Source organism: Oncorhynchus kisutch, linkage group LG4 (assembly GCF_002021735.2).
Source record: "Oncorhynchus kisutch isolate 150728-3 linkage group LG4, Okis_V2, whole genome shotgun sequence".
Classification (NCBI taxonomy): domain Eukaryota; kingdom Metazoa; phylum Chordata; class Actinopteri; order Salmoniformes; family Salmonidae; genus Oncorhynchus; species Oncorhynchus kisutch.
The window spans coordinates 56780554-56793596 of NC_034177.2; the positions used below are offsets into that span (position 1 = coordinate 56780554).

The window sequence follows — 13043 nt, forward strand, 5'->3', positions numbered from 1 at the left end:
ACAGACACAACTCGCTGGAAAACAGTGGCAAATGTAACAGAGTAGTTAAATAAAAATGAATGAATGAGACAGTAGCGTGTGCACCGCGCACACACACCAAACACCTGAAACTACGCACACCTCTGCCTGCCAAGACCAATGTGACCGCTTGCGCCACACTAATAGTGTGTTAGACACTGGAAACAGCCAAAGCAACTGTCTGTGTGTGTGTGTGTGTGTGTGTGTGTGTGTGTGTGTGTGTGAGAAAATGCAGCGATTCTCTTTCTCTCAGCTTGCAGGCTGCCATATACACTGGAGACAAATACTTCAACTCTTCTGAATGGTTTCTAGAGGATTTTCTCTCCATCTCAAGATCTGGTAGTTGTACATATTAGCCTGTTGTTTACTTAGCCAGATCAGTGAGTAGAGGTGAGGCTCGCCTAAACGGAGCCAGGCTCATCTTGGAAGAGCTAAATAGCTTTGGAGAGGATTACTATAGACACGGCAGTGGGGGTAGAAGTGTGGGGTGAGGTAGAAACAGTTTAAAGGAGTGTGTGTGCTGATATAGAACTCTAACAAAGAACTGAACAGTCAGCAGAGCGGGACATAGATAGAACAGGGAGAGGAGTGTGTGTGTGTGTGTGTATCATTATGTGTGAGTAAGAGCGAGAGAGTACTTTCAAGTACCCCACTCAGCAGTTATCCGCAATGAAACCTCTTTTTCTCCCTCTCCTCCTCTCCACTCTCTCCCTCCCAGCTGTGGCGTCTGCTGGTCGGCCCAGCTATTATCACTGATATCATTATTCTGGTAATAATAACAGCATCTGCATCGCAAATGACACCCTTTTCCCTACATGGTGCACTACTTCTGACCAGGGCCCAGTAGTGCATTATGTAGGGAACAGGGTGCCATTTGGGATGCAGCCCCGAGTCTTCCATAATGACAGTGTCTGACCACAGTGGAGCCAGCACACAAACTGACCTGGGTTCAGAGAAAGCTCGATGTCTGGAGCTAAGCCAGAGGTTTCAACATACTGCACGATCAGACTCGGATTAGTTTGGTTCGGCTCACACACACACACAGGTTCATCTGAGCACACACTCATCCATAACAGCTTGTGAATACAATCGAAACGTTATTGTCCAATGTCAATTGGAATTTTTTATTTTTTTTGCTTCATGTTATTCCCAAACCAAACCAGTTGTAGCGGTTAAGTGCCTCGCACACAGGCACAACGGCAGTAAATGGTAGTTGAGATTTTGATGACAGAAACCCTCCGGTTGCCGTCTCACTGCAGTCACATTTCCCCCCGAGGATTGGAAGCAGCAACCCTTCTACTGGCCCAATTCTGTAACCTTGAGGCTACTGCCGACCACAAGAATGACTGATATAGGTCAGTGTGCCGTAGGATAGCGTTCATAGTGTACTGTAGGTTGCGGTGTTGTTTTCAGTACCTGCGTCGGGGTCCTGGTTGAAGCGTGCGTAGTGGGTCTGCTCCAGGCTGGGGATGCAGCATTCTATGGGCACAAAGACATACGTCTCTGGGCACAGGAGGTCTGAAGGCTGGTACTGCCCCTAGAGAGTGCGACAGAGAAAGGGGTTGTTATTTTACAATACATAACATTGCAGAACATTTTGGGGGTGGTCCCAACCGGGACTCAAACCCTGGTCCAGAAAATGTTAGCCTTAGCCGTTACGCCAAAAGACAAACAAACAAACATAATATTGCGGCAAATTTGGGGACTGGAACCGGGACTGGAACCAGGGTGCAGCAAATATCTACCCAACACCTTACTTAATAAGTTACTACAAGAGATCTGAACATCTTGATGAAGTTGCGACAATATTTTGAGTGTTAGACATAGTTATAAACTGAACTAGACAGTGATCATCGGGAAAGACGGATGTAGAGGAAAAGGCTGAAGAGAAAGAAATCGGGAACAGGGGGAAAGAGGAGAGTGCAGCAGAACCTTGGCCCTTTGGCCTGTTATCAAAGGCCTTGAATTGATCACATGGCTCCAAACAAACACACAGATTACACTGTAAACAAGAAGCAACAGGCATGCTGCACTGTCTTACACACAGTCACATTGTACACACACATGCTCAAACCAAACACACACATATATTGATAAACACACAAACAAGAGATTATGCAATAAAAAAGCAGGCGCCTCCATGAGGCCTTCTGCCGCATCTCAAAACACGGACGCACACACACATGCACCCGTTCTCTCACACACACACACACACACACACACACACACACACACACACACACACGTTCTCTGTCACACACGCACACATGTTCTCTGTCACACACGCACGTTCTCTCACACGCTCACACACAGTGAGGTCACAGCCTCCATTTGGTGCCAAATGAATACAACCCCGGACACGTAACCCACGATGGGGACAAACAGGGTCATCAGGGCCAGCTGAAGGGGATGTGTTAGGGAGTTAACTTTTTCTGGTGCCAACAGATGAATAGAGTGGTAGTGGCGTTGCAGTGGACACGCTACACACCCACTGACATTCTCTGACTGTCAACAGTCACAGACATTCTTACACTTCACCACAACTACTCTATGGGTTCCCTCATCATCGCTCAGCAAAAGCACACCTCCACATGTTTCTCTCACATGCACACACACCTTCACCCCAACACTGGACCTCTTGAAAACAGCCGTGGGCACGGATGAGTGAAGGGATACGAGGAGAGAGGGATGGAGTGAGTTGTAGATAGAGTGAGTAAGCCACAGTTACACTCTGTAGCACCAGAATACTTCCTAATCAGAGAGAGAGTGAACCAACGTGTAAGGACAGGCCTCTCTCTGTACTCTCCTATACCATGACAAGAAACAGGCACAGGACGACATAGACTTTTTATATTGCCCTGCATAAATTCCATGTCCCAATTGGCACAATATCTTCCCTATATAGTGGACTATATAGGGAATAGGGTGCCATTTGGAAAGCAGGCCATAGTAGAGTATTTTAGGCCTATTTCTATGCCCCAGTCCAAACCTTAGCCCAGAATAACATACATGTGCCTTTAAAGATTTGTGTGATGAAAAAAAGTAAAAGATGTAGAGAGAGGGCCTATATAACCAAAAATAAGAGACAGGAGGCTCATAGCCCATTCAGAGAACTCAGCACTTAGCCAAAAAGGAAAAAGGAGGAATAGAACACAGGTGTGTGAGAGAGCGAGAGAGAGAGGTCTGGCCACTATCTGTGAGTCTGTTCCCTTTCCTTATTGGACTGGAGTGTTGGCCTGAGCTCACCACCACAAGGTGTTTCTCTTCTCCTTCCTCACTCCCTCTCATCTAACCCTCATTCTTTTTCACTGTCACTCTTCCCCCCCCCCATCCTCAGTGTCTTCTCTCTCCTCTACAGCTTTCCTAGGTTGGCTTTAAGGCTCTCCCTTACCTCAGTTACAAATGACTTTTACAGAGTTTGCCTGGCCAGCAGATATGCTAGGGATGCATTGGTGTGACCACCATTTGCCTCATGCAGTGTGACATCTCATTCACAAAAAGTTGGTCAGGCTGATGATTGTGGCCTGTGGAATGTTGTCCCACTCTTCAATGGCTGGGTGAAGTTGTTGGATATTGGCGGGACCTGGAACACGCTGTCGTACACACTCAGAGCATCCCAAACATGCTCAATGGGTGACATGTCTGGTGAGTGTGCAGGCCATGGAAGAACTGGGCAGACCAGCTGGCCGGTGTGTTTACGGACATATTCAATCAATCCCTATACCAGTCTGCTGTTCCCACATGCTTCGAGAGGGCCACCATTTTTCCTGTTCGCAAGAAAGCTAAGGTAACTGAGCTAAACGACTACCGCCCCGTAGCACTCACTTCCGTCATCATGAAGTGCTTTGAGAGACTAGTCAAGGACCATATCACCTCCACCCTACCTGACACCCTAGACCCACTCCAATTTGTTTACAGCCCAAATAGGTCCACAGACGATGCAATCTCAACCACACTGCACACTGCCCTAACCCATCTGGACAAGAGGAATATCTATGTGAGAATGCTGTTCATCGACTACAGCTCGGCATTCAACACCATAGTACCCTCCAAGCTCGTCATCAAGCTCGAGACCCTGGGTCTCGACCCCGCCCTGTGCAACTGGGTACTGGACTTCCTGACGGGCCGCCCCCAGGTGGTGAGGGTAGGCAACAACATCTCCTCCCCGCTGATCCTCAACACTGGGGCCCCACAAGGGTGCGTTCTGAGACCTCTCCTGTACTCCCTGTTCACCCACGACTGCGTGGCCACGCACGCCTCCAACTCAATCATCAAGTTTGCGGACGACACAACAGTGGTAGGCTTGATTACCAACAACGACGAGACGGCCTACAGGGAGGAGGTGAGGGCCCTCGGAGTGTGGTGTCAGGAAAATAACCTCACACTCAACATCAACAAAACTAAGGAGATGATTGTGGACTTCAGGAAACAGCAGAGGGAACACCCCCCCTATCCACATCGATGGAACAGTAGTGGAGAGGGTAGCAAGTTTTAAGTTCCTCGGCATACACATCACAGACAAACTGAATTGGTCCACTCACACAGACAGCATCGTGAAGAAGGCGCAGCAGCGCCTCTTCAACCTCAGGAGGCTGAAGAAATTCGGCTTGTCACCAAAAGCACTCACAAACTTCTACAGATGCACAATCGAGAGCATCCTGGCGGGCTGTATCACCGCCTGGTACGGCAACTGCTCCGCCCACAACCGTAAGGCTCTCCAGAGAGTAGTGAGGTCTGCACAACGCATCACCGGGGCCAAACAACCTGCCCTCCAGGACACCTACACCACCCGATGTTACAGGAAGGCCATAAAGATCATCAAGGACATCAACCACCCGAGCCACTGCCTGTTCACCTGCTATCATCCAGAAGGCGAGGTCAGTACAGGTGCATCAAAGCTGGGACCGAGAGACTGAAAAACAGCTTCTATCTCAAGGCCATCAGACTGTTAAACAGCCACCACTAACATTGAGTGGCTGCTGACAACACACTGACACTGACTCAACTCCAGCCACTTTAATAATGGGAATTGATGGGAAATGATGTAAATATATCACTAGCCACTTTAAACAATGCTACCTTATATAATGTTACTTACCCTACATTATTCATCTCATATGCATACGTATATACTGTACTCTATATCATCGACTGCATCCTTATGTAATACATGTATCACTAGCCACTAACTATGCCACTTTGTTTACATACTCATCTCATATGTATATACTGTACTCGATACCATTTACTGTATCTTGCCTATGCTGCTCTGTACCATCACTCATTCATATATCCTTATGTACATATTCTTTATCCCCTTACACCGTGTATAAGACAGTCGTTTTGGAATTGTTAGTTAGATTACTTGTTGGTTATTACTGCATTGTCGGAACTAGAAGTACAAGCATTTCGCTACCCCCGCATTAACATCTGCTAACCATGTGTATGTGACAAATAAAATTTGATTTGGGACATTTTCATCTTCTAGGAAATGCATACAGATCCTTGCGACATGCGGCATTATCATGCTGAAACGTAAGGTGATGGCGGCGGATTAATGTCACGAAATGGGCCTCAATTTCGGCACAGTATCTCTATGCATTCAAATTGCCATCGATAAAAATGTATTTTTTTTAGTTGTTCGTAGCTTATGCCTGCCCACACCATAACCCCACTATGGGGCACTCTGTTCACAATGTTGACATCAGCAAACCGCTCGTCCACACAACGCCATACACGACGCCATCTACCTGGTACAGTTGAAACCGGGATTCATCCGTGCCAGTGGCCATCGAAGGTGATCATTTTCCCACTGAAGTCGGTTACGACGGCAAAAAAATCCAAAATGAATGCAGGCCTATTTAAACGGTATTGACGGTTACTTTATTTTCACAACAGTCTTCATCCAAAACCGTCAGTTACACCGTTATTCAATTACCGTCATAGTACTGCATGTTTTAGCTGCACAGCTAGGGCTAAGTATTGCTCAGAAGAGCAAAGATGTTTGTTAGTAATCTATTCCCTTACAATGCTGGACTGACTGGCTCCACCAATGACTACAAAACTCCAGATCCAGTGTCTGGATCACTAATGTCATTCTGGCGCTATGAATAGGTCTTTGCTAATGAGTATATTGAAGTGTATTGCAAAAATATTAAAATAGACAGTCAAGGAACTTTAGGAAAATGAGTTTGGGCAAGTAAACAATTGAAAAATACAATTACACACTATCACACGGACTTAGGCTACATTCGTATAAACAGACAAAAATGGCAGTCTCCAGCTATGTCGGCTCTTGAGCACACAAAGTGAGGCTGACCCTAGTACAGGGTAGTGTTCAAAGAGCAACAAATGGAAGACAACAGACTGAAGCAATATGCCGCCGATAGACATGGTCTAAGCAACTTTGCAGTATTGTTCTATTTCTCACCTTATTAGCTCATAACGTCCTTTGCATTATTACACACAGCAGGAAAAAAATGTGTATGTTAGATCGGCGGTAACTCACCACCATTTCGACGAGAAATATGACTTTCCTAAATTGGATCCTTTGTTCATACCCCCCCAAGGCAAGTCTACTTATCCCAGAGACTGCTGCAAGACGCTGCCAGCTGAGAAGAGACATTCGGAGTGGAATCTTAGTCCGACTCATGAGGCGTGCATACCACCCACTGTTTCAGAGAATATTATTCGCAAATGAACAATCGCTGGACAATAAAGTAAACAAGCTCAGGGCGAGGATCTCCTTCCAGATAGTCATCAGGGACAGTAAAACTACCTCACGGAATCATGGCTCTCACCGGATATATTGTCAGAGTCCATACAGCCAGCTGGGTTCTCAGTACGTTGCACAGACAGGAATAAAGCACTCTCTGTAAAAAAGAAAGGCGGAGGAGTGTGTTTCATGATAAACTACTCATGGTGTGATTGTGGTAATGTACAGGAAGTCAAGTAATTTTGTTAATCTGACCTAGAATACCTCACAATCAAATGCTGACCGCATTGTCTCCCGAGAGAATTCGGTCAACGTCACAGCCGTGCATATTCCCCCTCAAGCCGATACCACGACTACACTGGACGTTGTACAAACCACATATCCTGAGGCCACATTTATTGTAGCTGGCGATGTTATATCAACATCGCCTGCGCCACTCGTGCTTCAAAAAAAAAAAAAAACTCTAGACCATTGCTACTCTACCTTCTGGGACAGCTACAAAGCCCTCACTTTGGCAAATCAAATCACACCCCTTCCTATAGGCAGAAATGCAAACAGGAAGTACCCGTGGTAAGGTCAGGTCAACGCTGGCCTGATCAATCGATATCTTCAAGATTGTTTTGATCACGCGAACTGGGATATGTTCCAGATTGAGAATAACATTGACGTATACACTGGCATAGTGACTGAGTTAATCAGGAAATGTATAGGGGATGTTCTCACTTTGACATTTAAAACCTATCCAAACCAAAAACCGTGGATAGATTGCAGCATTCACGCAAAACTGAAAATGCGAACAACTGCATTTAACCACAGCAAGGTTACTGGGAATATGGTTCAGAACAAACAGTGCACTTATGCCCTCCATAAGGCAATCAAAAAGGCAAAACCTCAGTAGAGAGACAAAGTGGTGTCATAAATCAACTGCTCAGACACTGCATGTAGCAGGGATTCCAGACAATCGGATTATAAAGGGAAAACCAGCCGGGGACACCAACGTCTTGAGGGAAACACAGTGACACCAACACTGGCCACCACATGCTACATGGACTGCGAGCTCTCGTCCCCGGTGGCGGTCGTGAGTAAGACATTTAAGCATGTTAACCCTTGTAAGGCTCCCGGCCCAGATGCCATCCGAAGCCGCATCCTGAGAGCATGCGCAGACCAGCTGCCTGGAGTGTTGACGGACATTTTCAATCTCTCCCTATTCCAGTCTGTTGTCCCCAGTTGCTTCATGTACCCAAAAAAGTGAAGGTAACTGAAATAAATGACTACTACTACTCCCTTCTGTCATCATGAAGTGCTTTGAGAGGCTAGTTAAGGATCATATCACCTCCACCTTACCCAACACACTAGACCCTTGCAATTAGCATTTCGCCCCAATAGACCCACGAATGAGGCAATCTACATCGCAATGCACACTGCCTGATCCCATCTGGACAAAAGGAATACCTATCTCAGAATGCTGTTCAATGAATACAGCTCAGCCTTCAACAATAGAGTACCCTCCAAGCTCATCATTAAGCCTGGGTTTGAACCCCGCCCTGGGCAACTGGGTCCTGGACTTCCTGACTGGCCGCCCCCAGGTGGTAAAGGTAGGCAACAACAATTCAATCACCACAAGCTACGGCCTGTTTACCCTGCTACCATCCAGAAGGCGAGGTCAGTACAGGTGCATCAAAGCTGGTAACGAGAGACTGAGAAACAGCTTCTATCTCAAGGCCATCGGACTGTTAAATAACCAGCCCCCGCCAGGTCCCCGCCAGGCCCTGAACTTTAGTCATTGTCACTAGACGGCCACCACCCAGTTACTCTACCATGCACCTCAGAGGCTGCTGCCCCATGTACACCTAGTCATGGAACACTGGTCAATTTAAATAATATACAGTTTACATACGGTTTAACTCACTTCATATGTATATACTGTATTCTAGTCAAGGCCAGTACTACTTAAGTATTGCTGAACACAGAGGTCGACTGATTAATCGGAATGGCCAATTTCAAGTTTTCATAACAATCGGTAATCGGCATTTTTGGACACCGGTCAGATTACGTTGTACTCCACGAAGAGACTACGTGGCAGGCTGACTACCTGTTTTGCGAGTGCAGCAAGAAGCCAAGGTAAGGTGCTAGCTAGCATTAAACGTATAATATAAAAACAATCAATCTTAACATAATCACTAGTTAACTACACATGGTTGATGATATTACTAGTTTATCTAGCTTGTCCTGCGTTGCATATAATCGATGCGGTGCATGTTAATTTATCATTGAATCATAGCCTACTTCACCAAACGGTTATTTAACAAGCGCATTCGCGAAAAAAGCACTGTCGTTGCACCAATGTGTCCCTAACCATAAACATCGACGCCTTTCTTAAAATCAATATACAAGTATATATTTTTAAACCTGCATATTTAGTTAATATTGCCTGCTAACATTAATTTATTTTAACTAGGGAAATTGTGTCACTTCTCTTGCATTCTGTGCAACAGAGTCAGGCTATATGCAGCAGTTTGGGCCGCCTGGCTCGTTGCAAACTGTGTGAAGACCAACTTCGCCAAACGGAGGATGATTTAATAAAAGCGCATTTGTGAAACAAGCACAATCGTTGCATGAATGTACCTAACCATAAACATCAATGCCTTTCTTAAAATCAATACACAGAGGTATATTTTTTAAACCTGCATATTTAGTTAAACTTCTTAGGGCTGAAATCCCATTAACGGGATCGATATGACAACAGCCAGTGAAAGTGCAGGGCGCCAAATTCAAAACAACAAATCTCATAATTTAAATTCCTCAAACATACAAGTATCTTACACCATTTTAAAGGTAATCTTTAATCCCACCACAGTGTCCGATTTCAAATAGGCTTTACAGAGAAAGCACCACAAACGATTATGTTAGGTCAGAGCCAAGTCACAGAAGAAAAGCAATTTTTCCAGCCAAAGGAGTCACAAAAATCAGAAATAGAGATAGAATTAATCACTCAACTTTGATGATTTTCATCAAATGACACTCATAGGACTTCATGTTACACAATACATGTATGTTTTGTTCGATAAAGTTCATATTTATAAAACAAATCTCAGTATACATTGGCACGTTATGTTCAGTAGTTCCAAAAACATCTGGTGATTTTGCAGAGCCACATCAATTTACAGAAATACTCATTATAAATGTTGATGAAAATACAAGTGTTATACATGGAAATATAGATACTTCTCCTTAATTAAAACCTCTTGGTGTTAGGGGAAAGTATTTTCATTTTTTGGGAAAAAAACTTTCCCGTTTTAAACGGGATATTTTGTCAGGAAAAGATGCTAGAATATGCATATAATGGACAGCTTTGGATAGAAAACACTAACGTTTCCAAAACTGTAAAGATATTGTCTGTGAGTATAACAGAACTGATGTTGCAGGCGAAAGCCTGAGAAAAATCCAATCCGTAAGTGCCCCAGGTTTTGAAAGCGTTGCATTCCAATGACTCCCTATTCAGCTGTAAATGTACCATCAACGAGCTTACGCTTTCTACGTATTCCCCAAGGTGTCTACAGCATTGTGACGTAGTTTTACGCATTTCTGTTGAAGAATAGCCGTAGGCAGCCACATTGCGTGGTCACATGGTGGCTCCGAGAGAGATTCTCGCGTAAAATACAGAGGTAGCCATTATTCCAATCGGTCCTAGTGAAAAACTAATTGTCCCGACGGATATATTATCGAATAGATATTAGAAAAACACATTGAGGATGGATTCTAAACAACGTTTGCCATGTTTCTGTTGATATTATGGAGCTAATTTGGAATATTTTTCGGCGTTGTGGTGACCGCAATTTCCAGGCGATTTCTCAGCCAAACGTGAAGAACAAACGGAGCTATTTCGCCTACAAAAATAATATTTTGGGAAAAATGAACTTTGGCTGTCTACCTGAGATTCTCGTGAGTTCATCAGAGGTAAACGATTTAATTTGATTGCTTTTCTGATTTCCGTGACAAATTTGCCTGCTGCTAGCAAGGCATAATGCTATGCTAGGCTATGATAAACTTACACAAATGCTTGTCTAGCGTTGGCTGTAAATGATGACAACGGTCCCGTTCACTGGGTAGGGGTGTCACTACAGGTTAATGCAACCGCTGTGGCAGATTCCAAAAAAGCTTTACAGAAAAAGCAAACCATGCAATAATCTGAGTACGGCGCTCAGAGACCCAACAAGCCAAAAAGATATCTGCCATATTGTAGAGTCAACAGAAGTCAGAAATGACATGATAAATATACACTTACCTTTGATGATTTTCCAGGAATCCCAGTTCCACAATAAATGTTTGATTTGTTCGATAATGTCCATCATTTATGTCCACATAGCTACTTTCCTTAGTGCGTTTGGTAAACAAATCAAAACTCACGAAGCGCGTTCACTAGTTGCAGACTAAATGTCAAGAAGTTCCGTTACAGTCCGTAGAAACATGTCAAACGATGTATAGAATCAATCTTTAGGATGTTTTTAACATAAATCTTCAATAATGTTCCAACCAGAGAATTCCTTTGTCTTCAGAAAAGCAAATGGAACGGGTGCTACCTCTCGTGAATGCACGTGACCAGCTCGTGGCTGCTGGCAGACCTCTGACTCATTCCCCTCTCACCTCAGCCCCCCTTCACAGTAGAAGCCTCAAACAAGTTTCTAAAGACGGGTGACATCTAGTGGAAGCCTTAGGAAGTGCAACATGACCAATATCCCACTATATCTTCAACAGGGGCTGAGTTGAAAATCAACCAACCTCAGATTTCCCACTTCCTGGTTGGAATTGTTCTCAGGTTTTAGCCTGCCATATGAGTTCTGTTATACTCACAGACATCATTCAAACAACTACAAACAACTACAAATAATATTCATATATTAGCAACTGAGACTGAGGAGGAGGCAGTTTACTCTAGGCACCTTATCCAAGCTACTCAATACTGCCCCCAGCCATAAGAAATCCAGGTTAGCAGGCAATATTAAACTAGGGAAATTGTCACTTCTCTTACGTTAATTGCACGCAGCGTCAGGGTATACGCAACATTTTGGGCCACCTGGCTCGTTGTGAACTCATTTGCCAGAATTGTACGTAATTATGACATAACATTGAAGGTTGTACAATGTAACAGGAATATTTAGACTTGGATGCCACCCGTTAGATAAAATACGGAACGGTTCCGTATTTCACTGAAAGAATAAACTTTTTATTTTCTAAATGAGTTTCCGGATTTGACCATATTAATGACCTATTTGTGTGTTATGTTATAATTAAGTCTGTGATTTGATATTTGATCGAGCAGTCTGAGCGGTGGTAGGCAGCAGCAGGCTCGTAAGCATTCATTCAAACAGCACTTTTGTGCTTCAAGCATTGAGCTGTTTATGACTTCAAGCCTATCAACTCCCGTGATTATTCTGGTGTAACCGATGTGAAATGGCTAGCTAGTTAGCTGGGCGCGCACTAATAGCATTTCAAATCGGTGACGTAACTCGCTTTGAGACCTTGAAGTAGTTGTTCCCCTTGCTCTGCAAGGGCCGCGGCTCTTGTGGAGTGATGGGTAATGATGCTTCGAGGGTGGCTGTTGTCGATGTGTTCCTGGTTCGAGCCCAGGCGAGGAGAAGGACAGAAGCTATACTGTTACACTGGCAATACTAAAGTGCCTATAAGAACATCCAATAGTCAAAGGTATATGAAATACAAATGGTATAGAGAGAAATAGTCCTATAATAACTACAACCTAAAACTTCTTACCTGAGAATATTGGAGACTCATGTTAAAAGTAACCACTAGCTTTCATATGTTTTCATGTTCTGAGCAAGGATCTTAAACGTTAGCTTTTTTACATGGCACATATTGCACTTTTACTTTCTTCTCCAACACTTTGTTTTTGCATTATTTAAACCAAATTGAACATATTTCATTATTTACTTGAGGCTAAATTGATTTTATTGATGTATTATATTAAGTTAAAATAAAAGTGTTCATTCAGTATTGTTGTAATTGTCATCATTACAACAAAAACAAAACAAACAAAAAAAACGGCCGATTAATCGGTATCGGCTTTTTTTGTCCTCAGCATTGAAAAATCATAATCGGTCGACCTCTAATTACTGCACAAATATTTTCATGTCTCTCCAGAGATGTCCTTGAGTGGCCCAGCCAGACCCTGGACTTGAACACGATCGGACATTGAGACTTGTCCGGACTGTGTGCTTAGGGTCGTTGTCCTGCTGGAAGGTGAACCTTCACCTCAGTCTGAGGTCCTGAGCAGGTTATCATCAAGGATCTCGTT

The 13043-nt window shown here is 44.1% G+C and overlaps 1 protein-coding gene across 3 annotated transcripts in view; it reads right to left on the reverse strand.

The window, feature by feature from the left end:
* ate1 (arginyltransferase 1) overlaps positions 1-13043 on the reverse strand; it is a 185337-nt gene that overhangs the window by 24694 nt on the left and 147600 nt on the right. For all 3 annotated transcript variants that reach the window (XM_020481341.2, XM_020481340.2, XM_031823250.1), the window contains one exon: positions 1435-1555. In XM_020481341.2, coding sequence (XP_020336930.1) covers positions 1435-1555 — 121 coding nt within the window. The remainder of the gene's footprint in view (positions 1-1434; positions 1556-13043) is intronic.